The sequence below is a fragment of the Phyllopteryx taeniolatus genome, chromosome 12 (assembly GCF_024500385.1).
Source record: "Phyllopteryx taeniolatus isolate TA_2022b chromosome 12, UOR_Ptae_1.2, whole genome shotgun sequence".
Classification (NCBI taxonomy): domain Eukaryota; kingdom Metazoa; phylum Chordata; class Actinopteri; order Syngnathiformes; family Syngnathidae; genus Phyllopteryx; species Phyllopteryx taeniolatus.
The window spans coordinates 13,624,989-13,643,308 of NC_084513.1; the positions used below are offsets into that span (position 1 = coordinate 13,624,989).

Here is an 18,320-nt window from a genome sequence, read left to right on the forward strand (position 1 = left end):
TTAGAGCAGTAGTTTTTTTTTTTTTTTTTTTGGGGGGGGGGGGGGGGTGGGGGGGGGTGACTTTTTACTGCTGCGGCAAAGGCTCGCTTCCTCTGCGCGACGTTTCCGCCCCCCATTTTGTGACTTTATTGCTTTATTGCGGCAAAACGCCGCCAGACAGCGTCATTTAAGCTCAGGGCCCTAAAGGCAGTGGGGGTGCCAAAACAAAGTTAAGGTCAAGTTAGTGGACTGTGCATTGCTGCTTCCCACGCATTCAGATGATTGTCGTGTCTTAACATTTTGGCATTTGGGCCAAGGGGTCTAATTTACAAAATTGGGCTGAAAAATGAAGCAAAATGCTGAATTCTGAAGCACCTCGGTGGGAGTATGAGTCAGTGTCTTTTTTTTTCCTCCTTTTTTTCTTCGGACGATACATCCTCTTTTTATTGTTTCTTTAACCAGACACTGATAAATAACTGGCTTCATTTCCGTCAGACTATGACCGGTAAACAACTATTGATCCACATAGTATCTATTTTCCCTAAATGGAGCATTGGACTAGTTTCCATTGTAACCGAATGTCGGCATTGGCAGGTCATAACTGGATGGGTGAAGTATAGCTTTTTAGACACACTAAGCATTTACTCTATATTTCTCACTACTTCATTGTGGAGGTTTATTACAAATAACAAACAACTAAAATTAGGAGCAGACAATGGCTAGCAGTAAAGTAAACAATAAAAACGACACTGTGGGAAACAATTACTCCATTCTCTATAGAATGAGTTTATTTTAGAGATCATTTTTTGAGAAGGCAAGGAGATTTTCGACTATTTCAACTGTTCTATATATAGCTCTCAATATATATAATTTTACTTGCCTAAAAAAAGGTTCAATAATAATTGTTATGATTTATTATTACTATTAATTTAACAATTATCTATCTATACAAACAACGACAGGATAGTTGAAAGTAAATATGAGCAAAAATAACATTATTTAAAGAACAATCAGAATAAACAATCCGCATGGCAATCGCAATATCAAATCATGAAACTTAAATATTTCAATGTGTTGAAAATAATTATACAACAAATAATTACAGTGTTCTAGAAAAACCGAAAAGTCCTTTTAAAATTTTGTATTTGAATTCATGCACTACAGAGCATATTTCCTGCAACTTATTTGCAAATTGTCTTTTCTCTTTGTCCGTCAATCGGTCTGAATTAAGAAAAGACGGGAGCTAAATTAGCTTTAAGGGGCTAAATTCAATCATCCAATGGAATCAAAATGCAACACTTCTTGCTAACAATTCCACCCCTCCACTGAGCTTTTTTTAGTCTTTGCAATTCTATTTTAAGACTCCGACTTAAAGGTGTGTGTGTGTGTGTGTGTGTGCGCGTCACAGCGTGCGGGTGGTGCGGTGAAGGGCGAACGCAAAAGCCGATGTCCCCTCAATAACAATAAAAGGGCCTCAGACCCGAACAAAACAACTTGCCACTATTCCCTCCGTTTTAACCCATTTAAAAGTGCTTTTCCTGCTTATGTCGTCATCCTACGTGTATTACAGTTCTTGTCTTGGGAACACATACTGGCAGCTATTATACAATAGTGTGTTCCCATAATGTCATCCATCCAACGCATTGCAATACTCGTCATGAGCGCATACACACTGGATAATAGTTATATATAGATACATAGTAAAAAAAAAAATGACTATAAAAATACTGGAACCCATTCCTACCTTAAATGATTTTATTTTGTATTATTACTATTATTGTTTTTCCTGTTACCATTGAACTCTATGATGCTACTAATTTGGAAACATGGCCTGCTAATACTGGTAAATACAAAAATAAATACAAATAAACTGCGCTTGTTGAGCCGTAAAAGTAGTTGTGTGTGTTGTGTGCCGCAGTTTAAGATGAAACTATTTTTAAAAATCATTCATCTTATTTCCTCCAAATTGACAAGAATTTGTAGTCTATATCAATTATACGTATTTCTTCCCCGCCCACCCCCCCCCCCCCCACCACTATATCGAGTTGAGAATCACAAATCACGAGGCGAGCATCATGCGCGTGTGTGTGTGCGTCTTCACTCTTATTTGAACAATGATCACGCATCTTAATTGCACTTTGAGTGCATATTCCTAGAGTGAATTTCTTGTATGATTGCTTATCTGTCTTCACTCCTGGGGTGTGGGGTGGGGGGTTGAAGGCGGTAGCGTTGTATTTATGCAATTGTCTGTTTTATTGCGCACGGGACAATAAAGAATGTCGAATTAGAAGCCATCACGCGCTTGTTTAACTGCGCCGAGCATCATATCGCCTCGGCGCCTGTGAGGCTTCAAGTGCATAATCACATGCGGCTCTTTGTGCCGTGGACGTGCATGTGGCCTTGGCGTTTTTCCGACGCCCTTCATTAATAAGGCTGGAGGTCAACGTCAATGCGTCCGCGCGCGTGGGGGTGGGGTAGGGGGGTAGAGGGGTGGGGGGGGGGGGGGGGAAGCGAGGGGGGACGGAGCTAGGATCGCAGTGACGGCTCGCTCGTCGGAGCGCCACTTGTTGTCAATGAGCGAGATGGAATGAAAATATTGCAGAGTTCCTCTCGCTCTCCTTCTTCTCCTTGTCCATGATGGCGCAGGAGAGGAGTTCCCCCGGCATCCAGGGAGCCAATGGAGGCTCTCCCACGGCCTCACATGAGTTTCTCAGGACAGGCTTTTTTTTTCTTTTTTTTTTTTTTTTTCTTTTTTTAATGGCCGATATTGATGTATGGTAATTTCTCGGCTGGGGGATCACATGACACAATTGCCTCAAGAATCGATCGAGATGTATAGCGAGCCCGTTTGCGGCTCTTAGCTGGGCGAAGTTGAAGGCGCCGGAGCCGCGCAGAAACTTCCTCCTCCTCCTCCCCGCCGCCGCCGTCGCGGTCCGGCTGCAGACATGACGGACTACGACGAGCGAGCGTCCAACATGTATCTGCCCAGCTGCACTTACTACGTCTCCACGCCCGATTTCACGTCCGTCTCCTCCTTTCTGCCGCAAAACACCTCCTGCCAGGTGAATTTCCCCTACTCGGCCAACATCGGGCAACCTGTCCGGGAGGTCTCCTTCAGGGATTACGGACTGGAGCACCCCAGCAAATGGCACTACCGGGGCAACTACGCGTCCTACTACTCCTCGGAGGAGCTCATGCACCGGGATTTGATCCAGTCGTCGTTCAAGAGCGAGCCCCTGTACGGCGGCGCCCACGCCGGCGCCGGCTCGCCGTGCAGCCTCTTCCCCGGGGTGGGACGCAACGGGGTCCTGCCGCAGGGCTTCGACCAGTTCTTCGACGGCGAGAAAAGCACCGCGGAGGCGCCGCCGCCGCTGCCGCCGCCGCCGCCGAGGCCCCGGCAGAAGATGACGAGCGACGGCGGCGAGGACGCATCCGGAGACGCCAAAGTGGACGAGCGCGGCGGGGACGCGGCGGCCAGCGCGGACGACGACTCGTCCTCCAACTGCGGCGACAAGAGCAGCCAGCAGAGTGGGTTGTATACCTCGAGCCCTTTATTATGGGAGCGCCCGGCGCGGACAATGGCGCGTCCTTCGCCGTGGCCGCGCGCGCCCGTGTGCGGCTTTATAAGCATGCAAACGCGTTTTATATCCCAATAAGATGTTCTTTACGGCTATAAAGGTATTTACAACGGGGAAACTGTTAAGCGATGGGCGCACGCTTGCCCTGCACTCCGGTGCCAAGCCTGCAAAACTAGCAACTGCACAACTGAGCTTTAGTGACATCATCTTTTGCTGCTCGCATTCGCACTTAAGTACAACCGAAATGCAACTTTGGTCCTATTAACTTCATCTCTACCACCAGCCACATTTTTTTTTAATTTACTTATTTATTTACGCCCGATTAATAATTCCTCGAGGGAAAATTCAATTTACAAAGTGTTGTGTATTTTGTGTTGCACACCACACGCATACAACCAAATTACACGTGCAGTCATGTACGTGCGTAAAAGTCATATACATTTTTAAACTCATTTGATTGCGAATAATGCGTACAAATAAAATGTAATTTATACCTGAAATATACATTCCGAAAATAGGGAACCAATGGGATTGATATTTGAGTTAGTCCGCAAGTAAGCGGAGGATAAATTCTTTTTAGCGCTGTTTTCATTACTGATATGGGAATAGCTTGATAAAAGTGCACTTTTTTTTTGTTTTTTTTTTGCTCATACACTGCATGGGCGCATAAAAAGGAACAACAACAACAACAACAAAACATTTTCGGTTGTGCTAATAAGTTCACATGCGAAATGTTGGCAAATTTGAGCAAAATATGACTGAGGACAGGACAGGGACAATATTTTCTTTTTTTGCTAGGTTCCGTTTACTGATATGCTGTCCTGAATTGCCTTTAAAAAATAATATGAATCCCATTCAAAATAAAATGTGTTTAGCCTGATCACAAATTGTGGTTATAGAAGCACAATTGTTGTCTTTTCGTGTCATTTCCTGTGGCGATCTTCCCTTAGTGAGCTGGTGAAATAAAGCGTGAAAAGCCCTCATTGAAGTGCACCTTTTGGTCATGTTAAGTGGACATCCGTAAATAAGCAGCGCCATATGCGTGCAACAGGGGACAAAATAAGTGGAATGGAGTTGAATTGGAAGAGATCAACTCATTACTGGGAGAGGGAGAAGATTGATTTAGTCATGTTGTTTGCGCATGCTTGCGAGCTTGCGTCACGTGCGTAGAAACAAGAGCCAGCGGAATGGTGTCATTTCCTGTAAATAATGTTTTTATCTAAGTGACCAGTGTACATTCTTATGTCTACAACAAAAGTGTCACGCACGTATAAAATAATGCTAAATACGTGTTTTGAATTGCAATTACCAGCGCTATTCTTTTATTATGGTGCACCTTTTGGTTAACTTGTGCAAAATAAGTGCATTTTACTCGTGGGAATAGTCAAATGCACTTATTTGGAACTCGTTCCAAATTTTAAGTGCCCCTTTTGGTCACTTTAGGCGTCCATATGTCTACAAAGTGTCAAAGACGTCTGAAAGAATGCAAATACGTGCGGGCTCGTGTCATTTGCAGTGCAGTCATGAATTTCTGACAGTGCTGTCAAGTATATCTGCAAACATCTTCAGCTGTGTAAAAATAGCGGCAAGATAAATGGATTACTGATGGCAATCTCATATTGTTGTGCTGGGGAACCAATGGGAAACAGCCTCACTTAATAGCATCCGGCGGCCCTGTTAAATATGCATGCTTCTCTGCAAACAAAAAAACAAAAACAAAAAACAAACAAACAAACAAAAAAACAGTGACTTGGAGATGGAAATATAATGAGAACTCGCCTTAAGTGCATATTGATTGTTGAGGGGGCGTGCTTGTGTGCGCCAAAAACGCGTCACTTGCAAAAATAGGGAGCATACAAGATGATTTTGTAGTACAATATTGGAACTAGGGAGCTAGAATAAAATAATGTTTTCGGCCGTGTTAAGTGCGCAACTGTCAGTATAAGAATGAGTGCAAAATGAATGTATTTGAATGCCTTTGTCAGTGGCGGAGAACAACAACAACAATTGTTTCCATACATATTTTGGTAATTAAGAAGGAATTGCTTAAATACAAAACAAAACGATCTTGTTGTTTTCGTCCAGCCTCGTCCAGCAAGTCACGGAAGAAAAGGTGTCCCTACTCCAAGTACCAGATCCGAGAACTTGAACGAGAGTTCTTCTTCAACGTGTACATCAACAAGGAGAAACGCCTGCAGCTCTCTCGGATGCTCAACCTGTCCGACCGCCAGGTCAAGATCTGGTTCCAGAACAGAAGGATGAAAGAGAAGAAGCTCAACCGCGACCGTCTACAGTACTTCACTGGCAATCCCCTCTTCTAACACAAACACGCATATACGATATATACGTGTATGTATACACGCCAAAGACTGCTCCCTTATGCATCATGTCAGTCGCCATGTACTTCAAACGGCAGTGTGTCGTGCCTACTGCCTTTACATTTATTTATTAAGTTCTCCTCACCCGATCAAGAACAAACTATTTTAGCCGACAGTATTTATTTGTGTGTAATGTGCATTTAAAGCGTGCATGTCATGTGGTGTCAATGTGCCAAACAAAAATGTTCAACTAAATAAGAAGCAGCTGACAGGGAAAGTTTGGAGAAATGTGGCTCCTCGCGCCTTTATTTCCTCTCCTTACAAACACTGGATTGTTTACTAAACCTTGAACCGTCTAGACGCGATCATAAAAGCAGCAGTAAACGTCTAAATAAGGGGCTATTGGACTTTGGAGCCCCCCACCATCCTACTTCTCCCCACGCAGACTCTCTGTTCCTGCCTCAAAGTACAGTTGCAAATATCCGACGAGCTGGAGACTTTTTTTTTTTTTACATTTGTGTATTGATGTTGGATATTCAACATGGACCAACGCGGATGTGGACTGTGTTTTCTCAATGGACGTCGAGTGTGAGTGCCTCATTGTGATGTGGTCAGATATGATCCAGTGCAAATTTCACAAATTCCGTGTTTATGCATTTTTAATTTGAGTTAACCACCGCGTCCACTATCAGGAAGATGGGATAGGGGCGTGAAATCAGTTTGACGCAGCGGTTAATTGCGTTGCTATTAAAGTCCAGCAGTGAAATGACATGAGCGACTGTGCAAGTCGTTTTGCAAACTTCCACAAGAGGGCAGCCTTGTAGTTTGGGAGAGTGGCAGCCAAACAACAAAACAGCTTAATGCTGCTTTCAACACATGTTGACCTTGGGGTTGGAATTTCAGCTTTGTACCACGTATGTTTAAAGATATAGAAAAAAAAAAAATAATAATAATAATTTCATTTGAACTTTCTTTTTAACGTCAATTGGGGAGTGAATAATACATAACGTACAGAGAAGTACTTCCCGAGGCAAATATTAGAAGTGTAATAAATATTCTCAGTATGTACAATCTTTTTTTTACTTGAACGCACAAATGTTCCTGATGTTGGAATTTTTTTTAATTTTTTTAAATTTTATTATTATTATTTTTTTTTTTAGAGGATTCCGAATAGAAATCCTCTCATTTAACGTCACACTGCAAATGTAACATGCGACATTGTATTTTGCTTTAAAACATATTTAAAAAGTGTGGCTTCCAAGCCAACAATTATGCTCACACGTATTATTTTTTAATTATTATTTTCATTTTGTGTGTGCGTGTGTGTGTGTGTGTGTGTGTGTGTGTGTGTGTGTGGTGACGCATGTAAAAGGAAAATAAAAACTATTCAGTACAGTTCGGCATTTCGCATCATTGACATAAATGTTCTGAATTTGCAGAATTAAAAGTATGGCTGAAACATAATCGATTTTTGTTTAATTCAGAAAATGTTACGAGCTACAAAAAGAGAGAAAATATTGATTTAAAAAAAATGCAAGTATATTTAAAATATACTTTTCAAATGTTCCGATTAAATAACAAGGATTTAATTAATATAAGGACAATATTTAATTAAATTTTGTTCTTTGACGGCTTTTAATCTATTTTATACAGCGACCCCCCATCCTACAATTTGCTCGACTTGCCTTTCGGTATACGCTCGCCATCATGTGTAGACAAAACAATCTGCTCTCCTGGAATAAAATAAACCCCTCATTGTATCCACGTACATCTAATATGTCATTGGAAACACGAGTCATTGGAAACACGAGTCTCAAAAAAAATATCCAAGAACCATTTAAGAAGAGTTTTTCCCTCCTGACATTTGACCTTCAGTTACGGCTCGTCAAGACAAGACAACGTAGCGAAATTCTTTACCTGCAAAGCGTGTTAAACTGCCGAATTCAATGCCGAATTTGGGAGAAAAACAAAGAAAACAACACAAAGTATTCCACTGTGTTTCAACGCACAGGGTTGAGCAGAAATCACGATGCAAAAACGCTAAATGTATTGTTTTTTGTTGTGGGCTTTGGCCTGAAAAGGCGGTGGATGAAAACAAAGAAAACCGAGAATAATGTGCGTTTGCAATAATTTCCCACACGCTCTGCGGTTTTTGGTGTGTCTAAAACGACAATGTAAGACAGTCTCTTCAAGCAGGCCCCAGCGACCCCCAAGCCCCCCCCCCCCCCCCCCTCAGCAACCAATTTCAAGTGCTGGGTCTAGGTGTCGCTGCAGACTGCGCCTTTGCGCAAGCGGGCTGCGTGTCAAGGCCACATTCAAAGCTCATTGGTGGGCTTGTCATGTGGTCGTCGCGTACGCGCAGCTATGTCAGGTTCCAGAGGACAGCAAAAATGTCCTTCCCCAGCAACTCTGCTGCGGCAAACCCCTTCTTAGTGGACGCACACGTTGGCGCGTGCAGGACGGACAACATGTACGCGTCGTCCGCGTCTCGTGACTACGCCGTGCAAACCTGCGGACTCGTGCCATCTTTGGCCAAAAGAGGGGCGCTCGGCCACCACGGCGCGGCCGCCAGCGTCCCCTCGTATTTCGCCCACCGGTGGGGCGAAGCGGGCAGAGCGTGCAGAGCAGAGGCGCCCGTGAGTCCAAAGTGTACATACGCACAGCAGAGCATCAAGGAGGAGGGCGACTGCTGCATGTTCTCCGATAAAAGAGTGCAACAAGTCAGCCAGCGGCAGGCAGACGTCCACGCGTACTCGCCCGACCGAGCCGACGCCCCCGAGGTTCCAGTTCCGGGCTATTTCAGACTCAGCCAAACGTACGCGCGCCACGGGAGGCGGCAGCGGGACGAGCGCGACGGCCAGCAGCCGAGCCCCACGCTGATGCAGCCGGACCGCATCGCCCCGCAAGAGCAGCCCGCGACACAGGAGGCCCCGCCGCGCGTCCCCGTGGCCGCGGGGAGTCCGGATCCCTGCACGTCCAGCGTGGAGGAAGAAGACGACGATGAAGAGCAGGAGGAAGAGGAGGAGGAGGAGGAGGAGGAAGAGGAGGAGAAGACGCAGTCCAGTCCCGAGCTGCTGGGGCCGCGGGACGCAGGGAAAGGTGGGTTTGGCCTCCAGCGTCGTAAAAGTGCGACGAAAACACAAGCAAGCCTCCGCGGTCATCGTGTTTCGGGAGAGCCTTATTGTCAGCATGCGTGCGCGTACACCAAACGTTCTACAGCACTCGTGGGCCGATTGAACATTTGAACATTTGTTCAAATGTGAAACTCGGGGACGCCTCGGTTTGGTTATTTTGCTGCCAAATACTGTAGCAATACAGATTGAAACTTTTCTTTTTTATTTTTATTTTAAATGCAATTTAAATATTTTGGAACAACATTTATTTGCGGAGGGGGTTCATGTTTGTTGAAATAAATGCATTTCTTTGTCATCAATGTACGTGCAGTATAAAGTGAAAATTGTTAAATCAGTCATGGCTCCATGTAGACTCTTAGTGATGAAAACACATTTTGAAATATATGAAAAAAAATCTAATATAGCAAAAACCGAGATGATGTGTGAAAGATCAGATTTTTTTCTTTTTCTTTTCTTCAACTTGGTTACAAAACAACACCTGAGCAGTGAATGAGGTTTGAAACCAATCCGGAACAATGACGCGACCACGACTAATGTCGCATGAAGGTTTGATGAAAAGGGACCGGACACCCTTCTCCAAAATCTTACCAAGAAGTGAGATCATCATGCCAAAAAGCAAAAAAGTCCGAGTCAGAGGGCGAATAATTTTGCCTTTTATATTTTTTTTAAATTATTACAAATTAAAAGATTTAAAAAAAAAAAAAAAAAAACACTTTTTGGTAACATGCCAAGAAATATGACTCCCCCCCGCCCCCTAAAGAGCTCTATATAATTTTGACCTTCAGGCTGAAGCGAATTTGTTATTTGGGGTTTGGGCTAAACATATTGGAAACTATTTTACGGTTACTGCTAGACACTGGGGTGTAAACCTACCTTTTTTTTTTTCTTAGCCGTATAGACACATTTACTGCTTTTTGGTCCCAAAATGCACCGCGAGTTATATAAGAGTGCAAAAAACCAACTGTTTTTGTTTTTTTTAACATGAGCTGAGACTTATAACGTAAGGGCCATAATGTACCCATTGGACCGTGTGCAATGTCACTGGTAGTAGACTCTCAAAGGTCTGTTTTTCTTTAAGCCTTCACACTTGACTTTTACTGCTGTTTAGCCTTGGAGAAGGTACAAACAACCCCCAAACTAGCCCCAATTAGTTTAGATTGTAACTTGAAATGGTCTGGCACCCTCAATGGCACCACTTTTTCACCCTTGACACGAGACTTTTACCACTTTTTGACTTTGGAAAAGATACAAACAATCCTTAAAATAGCCCTACTTTTTGTTATTTTTTATTTCTTTGTTCACAATTTGTTTTGGCTTGGCATACAAAAAAGGTATACTACTCTTTTTTTTTTTTACCACTTTCTGACCAAAAGGTACAAATAATCATCAAACCCCTGCACTATTTTTGAATCATTGGTTTATATTGTAACTTGCAATGGCTTAGCATCATCTAAGGCACAATACTTCCCCCCCCCCCCCCCTTGACATTTGACTTTGAACACTTTTTGGATTTAGAAAATGAACAAATAATTAATCCCCAAACTATATTAGTGTAGACTACTTGTATATGGCTTGGCCCCCTAAAATGTAGTTGTTGTTTTTGTTTCCCTTTTAAAAGTGAGGATTAGCAGTCCAAAAAATGGCTAGATGGATGATGGATTTGACTTTGAGCACTTTTTGGGCTTGGATTATTATTATTTATTAAACAATAGTTTACATTGTAACTTGCACTCAAAAGTACTACTTATTTTTCTTAACCCCTCAACATGTGACTTTTACCACTTTTGGGCCTCGTAAAAAGGTAAAGACAATCAATAAATGTACTCCTGTTTTCACATTAGTTTAGCATGAGGCACCAAAATGGACTTGTTTACTGGCTATACTGTACATCTATTTTTGTCCGAGTACTTTCATTGTGGTTATAATTAGAAGTGCTTGTTCCTATGGGGTTGATAGTATAATAGTACATTGACTTTTACAGTTTGGGAACATATATGTACGTTTTTTGGCCTTAAATACGAGGGGTGTCAGAAAGGTTCTAGGACCAGTGCCACAAAAGATAGATTTCAAATCAGAACTGCAAGTTTTCCAATTCAAAGTCAGGCCTTCATTCCATTCCTTGAAGGATTCTTCCAGGATCCTCCACAGCTCCGTTGTCATGATGATGACCCACTTGAGTTTCGGAAAGAGGAGAGAGAGGGAAAAAAAAACAAATCACACAGAACCAGGTCGGGCGAGTATGTTAATGAAGCACTTAGCCAGGGACTGTCAGATGCCCAGAGCAACTTTTGCCTATTTTCACACACTGAATGAAGCAAAATGGCACGATGGGGTGGGGTGGGGGGGGACTCATACTTGGGTTCGAAGAAAATCTTTTGTGACACCAGTCCTGGAACCTTTCTGACACACATCGTAGAGTCCGTTGGCCTATTTTGAGCATGTGCTGTCCCTTGCATACATATACGTGGCTACGTGTGTGATATCCCGTCTCAGCTCCAGCATATCGTTGTTTTCCCTGCAGAGCAAAATAACAACCCCCAAACCGGCAGCTGGTTGACGGCCAGGAGCGGCCGGAAGAAGCGTTCTCCCTACACCAAACACCAGACCTTGGAACTGGAGAAAGAATTTCTGTTCAACATGTACCTAACCCGAGAACGCCGCCTGGAAATCAGCAGGAGTGTGAACCTGAGCGACCGACAGGTCAAGATCTGGTTCCAGAACCGCAGGATGAAGCTCAAGAAAATGAACCGGGAATGTCGAGTGCGTCAACTGAACTGTAATCTCGCTTTCTCCTGAACTACGACCTGTAATTCCCTGTATTAGTATTGATCAATAATGTTAGCATTCATATCTTTTCTATGTCAGTTTATTGTGGCATTTGACATTTATTGGCTTTTTTTTTGTCACACTTTTTGGGTATTAAATTATTGGACACTCACTGGTCACTTTATTAGGTACACCTTCCTGCACAATCTAATGCAATGTTTCACAGGCTTTATTGATACCACCTTTATGACGCAGCTTGTCACATTATGAAACCTATCTTGTACCTACTGAAGTGGCCAGTTTGATGTGACTTTTTGCAGAAATGTGCATAGGGTTCAATCTATTTTAGTTGTCAGTGAATTTGAGTGTATTGTTGTACAGCCTAGTGTTTGAGTGTGAAGCATTAGCTCACCAGAAATGTGTTCCCACCGGCCCGCGAATGGGCTTAAAAACAAGGTTCACGTCTGGTTATGTGTTGCATGTGTGTGGCATGTACAGTCTCTTGCAATAAACTCATCAACATTGCTTGTTTATGCCAGTAGTCTTTTTTCCCAAAATATAGAAATATGTATAAAATGGGTGATGTACGATTCACATTCAATGATGATTAGTATTTGGGGGGGGAAAAAAAAAGAATAAATATACAGCTTAGCACAAATATTCAACTATTTGCAAAACTACAATGGAAATAAACAAAAAAGGAGTATGACAAATGAGGCCACGTGGAATCAAATTACGCAAGTATATGGACTAATAGATTTAACACAAAGGGGGAGATTTTAATGCACATTCACGTTGTTGTTGTTCTAATAACACAAAATCTGATCTTGAAAATCGGTCAAGAGAAAGTCCAAAGTGTAGTTTTTGCATATGTATTGTATCAAAGTTTCATTAAAAAAACAAAACAATAAATCAATGCTGTATTTAAATTGCACCGTGCTGATGGCCTTCGTGGAGTCTATTCTTTTTTCTTTTTCTTTTCTCCAATAGGTGGCATGTGTAATCACGCGCACCCCATAAAACTTTTATTGATACACATAAATACATGTATTATTATTATTATTCTCAATTAATACTTCACTTCTGTTTTTTCCAACTCGGTGTGAAATAAAATAAGTTTAAAAAAAAAAAGAAAATATGTTTCCATGGTCGAATAGGAAGAATGGCGCGCCTGTAATATATACTTATTTATTTTTACAACATGTTATTACATCTATTTTACAAGGATTCTCGAACTCTATAAAGCTTTTTACTGAGTGCATGAGTAACGGAACGACCTCTTAAGATTGCGCGTGTGGCATATTTAACTAATTGTTGACCCCTTAACGTCCTATCCGAGAAAAAAAAAAAAAAAAAAAAAAATCAAAGAAAAAAAAAAAAACAAGCAGGGGTAGGCTTGATTTACTGGCAGTATTGGTAAATATGATCACGTGATCCATGTAACCAATCCGTGGAGACGCAGGCCAGCAAAAATACTATGATTGTTCATAGAGTGGAGCTTCCCCTATCAGTGCAAGTCGTTTTGTTTTGAGTGCAGCGCGCATCAAAACAAAAACAAACCAAAAAATAATGTCTGTCGCCAGCTGCTATGCGGACGCGGTTCTGGGTCCGGACGCGGAGGACGTGTACGGCGCTCGCTTCATGCAGCCTTCCCCGCACGCGACGGCCCCTAGCAGGCCGCCAGGCGCCGGCGACCACCACGCCGACTTTTCCTCTTGCAACTTCGCCCCCAAATCCGCCGTCTTCTCCGCGTCGTGGCCGCCGGTCCACCCGCAGGGGATCTACCACCACCACCACCACCACCCTTTCGCGCACCAAACGGACCCGAGATGCGTCGGGGCGCGACCCTGGATGGACCCGGTCCCCAACCACGTCCCTCGCTTCGCCGGATTCCCTCCCGGCCGACGCGCGCCGTGCGCCCGGAAGCCGGAGCTTTCCCCGCCGAAGATCAGCGACAACCAGCCGGGCCAGGAGGCTGGAACTCGGGCTATCGCCGGGGACCTTCCCGAAGCTCCGGAAAGGGCGCAGGGTGGAAGCGAGCCTTCCATCCCCAGCGAGCCCAAAGACGAGAAACAAGTTGACCCGAGTGAGTATAAGCGCATGCATGCAAATAGCCCCCAGTGCTGATTTATAACTGCATCTGTGAGCTGACTGTGTAAAACGGGATGTTTTACTGACCCATAAAAGTGTCCTGCAGCCGACTACAACACCGCGGCCCAGTACGGACAGAACCCTCCCTATTTTTTTTTTTTTTTGACTTATTACACCAGATTCTGCACTTTTTGTGTGCATGGGATGGGGGGGGGGGGTGGAGGGTGGAGTGGGGGGGGGTGGGGGGGGATCACGCACAACACGAGGCTCGTAAGGAAACACCTGGATGGAAATGTGGGATTCTATTGACTATATTTCCAAAGGCGAACACAAGCTTCGTGGCTCCCAAACTTGTACGCTCATGCTAGGCTGTGATGTGATGTGATGTGTCGTGTTGTGCACGCAGGCAACCCGGCGGCCAACTGGATCCACGCGCGCTCCACTAGGAAGAAGCGCTGTCCCTACACCAAATATCAGACTCTGGAGCTGGAGAAGGAGTTCCTGTACAACATGTACCTGAGCCGGGACCGCCGCTACGAGGTGGCCCGCATACTCAGCCTGAGCGAGAGGCAAGTCAAGATCTGGTTCCAGAACCGCAGGATGAAAATGAAGAAGATGAACCGAGAGAGAGGCGGCAAGGAGCAATTATAGGATTGCACTGAGGAATGTCGTTGTTGGTTTTTTGGGGGGGTTTGTTTTTAAAGCACTATTTCTTCTATTTTATGTTGAAGCACTCGAACATCGAGAGACGGTGTGGCTCGCGTTACAAGTGAAGCCATCATTTTCCTCGCCTATTTTTTTTTCTTTTTCTTTTGCAACTGGATTCGGGTGACAAAACGGGAAGCGCGTGTTGTGTGCGTGTGCGTGTATGTGTTGCTTAAAATGGTTTTATAAAAAATAATTTGCACGTATTTGTTTTGACTTTTTTGTTGGAATACACACGTTTATTTTAAGGCAGGCGTGCGCGCATTGCGCGTGTGTGTGTTAGTTTAGTTTTCCACTGCTCATATGCAGTCTGACCTTTCTGTTGGAAAACACGTTTAATTAGAGACAGCCATGCGTGCATTTGACATATACATACAATGTGTTTATGCGTGTGCGCGCGCGTGTATTTTCATAGTGAAAAAAATACATTTTGTATAAATCAACATATATATATATATATATATATATATATATATATATATATACATACACATATATACATATATATATACATACGTATTTATATAAACACAGTTATACCTACGCAGATATATAAATACAAAAACGTTGTTGACGCAGTTAAAATATTTAATTTTTTTTGGGGGGGGGGGGGGTAAAATCTGACAATAATAATTCAATACGAATGTCGCCGGTGCTGCAAACGAGGCAGATTAAAGAGATTATAGAGCGGCTCTCATCTAATCCCAAATAACTTTCATTGGCGACTTTTTAGTGGGGGCGTTTATGATTGGGCGATATCATTGTGCAGGTTGTGGGTTTATAATGACTTTAGAGCAGGAAGAAATAAAAGCTATAGAGATGGCGAGACGTCTGGCCTAAATGAGTTTATTGGCCCTCGCAGTCAGTAATTAAAGCGAGCCCCTTTGAAAGCTCCTTTTTCCTCTCAGGGCCCTTTTTTTTTTTTTTTTTGTGTGTGCTTGTGTTGCTGACAATCAAAATGTGGACACAGGGGTGTCTGGCCGATGGATTGTTGCACAGGAAATCACCCCCACATCTTAATGGTCACATTAATTCATCAACTGCTTCCCACTGATGGGAAACTAAACTTCACTTGGACTGCGTACGTGCACTTTTGTTTTGTTTTGTGTCAAATAGTCAGGACTGGATGTTGAATAGAGACACGAAACTAACTTTTTGGGGCTCACGTTTGCGCATATACACTCGCCGTGGAGCAGTGAGTTTTAAAATGAGGAGCCGTGTGCCGCTAGAGGGCGCTGTGGTTCCTTTAGTACCACACAAACACAATGGCAACAAAAGGAGCATTTCAATACAGTATACGTTGATTAAAAAGGTGTTAAAAATGCAAAAATGCCAATAGTAATAATGATCCATGTACCATACATTTTTCAAACCAAAGTAAAACATAAAGTAGGCAATAGTTACAAGTAATACTTAAACATGAAAAAACGTACTTCAAAATGGTCCGTTGATGATGAAAATAATGGATATTTTATACAAATATATTTTTGATGTCATTATTTTTAAATATATTTTTGTCGTGCCCATAAGGTCAGCTACCAAAAACAGGAAGTTGATTCTTTGCATTGGGTATTTTGCAAAAAGGTAGCTCAAATATTTGGCTGTACCCTATATATAGCATGGAAGGCTGATACAGCCAGTATTGTAGAAAGTATACTGAACGCAATACTTGAGTAAAAGTACAAGAATCCTAACGGAAAATAACTTTGGTAGAAGTTAAAGCCACCTTGTAGAATATTAGTAAAAGTCTTAAAGTGTCTTAAAGTATCTGAGATTTGCCAGTATTTTTATATTAAATGTACTTAAGTATGGAAGTAAAAGTGTTTTTTTAAAAAAGCGATTGGGTAGAATTTTTATTTCATGGAATTTTATTTGTTTACTTCAGTGGTGAAATTAAAGACCTGCAGATTAGGCATTACGTCCCAGAACGAGTTCTTCGGATTCCATTTTGTATGTAACGTAACGAAGATGATTAGGGGGGAAAGTATCCGAGTAAAACTATATTAAAAGCTTGTAATTGAGTAACAGTGAAATTTGCCAGGAAAATAAATAACGAAGTAGTAGACCGAATACAATGGACAGAAATATTCTCGTTCAGTAGAGTTGACTCCATATTTGTACTCCGTTACATTACAAGACTGAATATAGCCCAAATGCTTTTTCTACAAATATCTGCTAAGATAAAATCAGTTGCTTCTAGTGTGCGTGTGCGAGCACGTTCTGAGGTCAACACTCGTTCAGTCGTCGCCATAAAAGTGAGGACTGCAACGAGGATGAATGTTAGGCTGTTCCAGGGAATCTAAACCAATGGAGTAGTATAAAGATAATGAATGGTCATGTCACAAGGCTAAATGCTCAAAATTCATGCACTTTTCATTTGCCAGCTTCTACATCGCCTTAGAGCTGTGCTAACTTACACATTTGAACATGCACGCCTCATCTCCAAATGCCTCTCGTGTTGTCATGTGCTATTATGCTACACTATAACAAATATAAAGACCTCTGGGCTAGTGATATTTGTCTGCCATGCAATTGTAAAAACAAATCAAACCTCGCTGAGGAACTTGTAGAGAAGGAATAAAAAAAGAAAAGAAAAAAAGAAAAGAAAAAGTCACCCACAAAGCTCAAAAGATGAAATAATAAATTGCATTTCTCCCCCCCCCCCATACATTTATTATTGCCCTCGTAAGACTAAAAAAATGTTCCCCACTCCTTCTGTAGAACAATTAAATTTGATGCTAAAGTTTACAATATACACTCAAGTCAAAAATGTTATACTTTAATAATGAATCATAAACACTTCGTAAACGGCTGGAAAATAAATATAAATGGCCACTGGGTCAGCTGGGGCCTAACTATATGGGAGACTAAAATGGTTTTCTATTATTATAATGATACAATGCTATATTATTACTGCATATATTATTTTTTCTACATGCAAGGAACACTCACGAAGTTTTATTGGCACGCCTGTCTGTGACGTCACTGTCAAGTTTCCCCCCCACAAAGCACATAAAACAGACGCACAAAATCTACGTCATCACCGGGCAAACGTTCCACTTCCAGTAATTAGTTTTTGTTTTGTTAAACGTCAAATGTGTGACACAGTGTTGACAAACACATTTAAAATAAACTGTTAGGTCGAGTGGCGCAAAGGTAAACTATTAATAAGCCGTGTTAACTTTTTCTTTTTATTTTTTTTTTTAAATATAGCTTGTCAACAGTACGAGCTAATTTACAGTTGTTGTTTTTTTTTGTTTTAGTTTACTTGCCAACACGATCTCATAATTTTGGTTGACTCCTCCTTTGTCTGATTTCGATATGATGATAAGCCAAAGCAGAAGTGATTGAAAATGTATCATAAATTAACTTGAAATACAACCACCAAATGTAGCAGAACTGCAAAACATGGCTATTCTTTCTATTAAATATCCTTTCACGAATAAAGATCACGTAGCATTCCTTACAAACCATACGTTGACGCCCCGTCACGAAAGGCCGTAACCATGTGATTCCTATTAGCCAATCAGCAAAGAAATCGTTTTAATACCAAATCAGGTATTAAAATGACTACAAAGTATGAAAAGTCTTTGAATGTGCTATTTTTTTAAACACTGTTGCATTATTAATGCTATTTATCTTGACCATTCATTACATTTTAAAGCGTGTATATAGGTTTTTTAACTAAAAGAGAAGAGTCAACGATAATAAAATGCAAAAGCGTGGTGATAAGATAACCAAGTGAGACT

General features: G+C 42.1%; 3 protein-coding genes across 3 annotated transcripts; all 3 read left to right on the forward strand.

Moving 5' to 3' along the window:
- Positions 1 to 2,489: 2,489 nt before the first annotated feature.
- On the forward strand, positions 2,490 to 7,244 carry hoxd11a (homeobox D11a). The gene is made up of 2 exons (XM_061793136.1): positions 2,490 to 3,507; positions 5,643 to 7,244. Exons 1-2 carry the CDS (start codon positions 2,925 to 2,927, stop codon positions 5,876 to 5,878), a joined length of 819 nt encoding a protein of 272 aa, XP_061649120.1. The 5' UTR covers positions 2,490 to 2,924; the 3' UTR covers positions 5,879 to 7,244.
- A 900-nt stretch (positions 7,245 to 8,144) lies between these two features.
- On the forward strand, positions 8,145 to 12,300 carry hoxd10a (homeobox D10a). Its single transcript, XM_061792072.1, has 2 exons — positions 8,145 to 8,974; positions 11,531 to 12,300. Exons 1-2 carry the CDS (start codon positions 8,215 to 8,217, stop codon positions 11,803 to 11,805), a joined length of 1,035 nt encoding a protein of 344 aa, XP_061648056.1. The 5' UTR covers positions 8,145 to 8,214; the 3' UTR covers positions 11,806 to 12,300.
- Positions 12,301 to 13,203: 903 nt separating this feature from the next.
- On the forward strand, positions 13,204 to 14,777 carry hoxd9a (homeobox D9a). The gene is made up of 2 exons (XM_061792199.1): positions 13,204 to 13,861; positions 14,273 to 14,777. Exons 1-2 carry the CDS (start codon positions 13,345 to 13,347, stop codon positions 14,515 to 14,517), a joined length of 762 nt encoding a protein of 253 aa, XP_061648183.1. The 5' UTR covers positions 13,204 to 13,344; the 3' UTR covers positions 14,518 to 14,777.
- The last annotated feature ends 3,543 nt before the right edge of the window (positions 14,778 to 18,320 follow it).

What these genes read in the sequence shown, in the direction of transcription:
- hoxd11a (XM_061793136.1), top strand. Translation starts at nt 2,925, where the DNA reads ATGACGGACTACGACGAGCGAGCGTCCAACATGTATCTGCCCAGCTGC. An exon ending in CGACAAGAGCAGCCAGCAGA is followed by an intron (nt 3,508 to 5,642) that starts GTGGGTTGTATA and finishes GTTTTCGTCCAG; the next exon opens with CCTCGTCCAGCAAGTCACGG.
- hoxd10a (XM_061792072.1), top strand. Translation starts at nt 8,215, where the DNA reads ATGTGGTCGTCGCGTACGCGCAGCTATGTCAGGTTCCAGAGGACAGCA. An exon ending in GCCGCGGGACGCAGGGAAAG is followed by an intron (nt 8,975 to 11,530) that starts GTGGGTTTGGCC and finishes TTTTCCCTGCAG; the next exon opens with AGCAAAATAACAACCCCCAA.
- hoxd9a (XM_061792199.1), top strand. Translation starts at nt 13,345, where the DNA reads ATGTCTGTCGCCAGCTGCTATGCGGACGCGGTTCTGGGTCCGGACGCG. An exon ending in CGAGAAACAAGTTGACCCGA is followed by an intron (nt 13,862 to 14,272) that starts GTGAGTATAAGC and finishes TTGTGCACGCAG; the next exon opens with GCAACCCGGCGGCCAACTGG.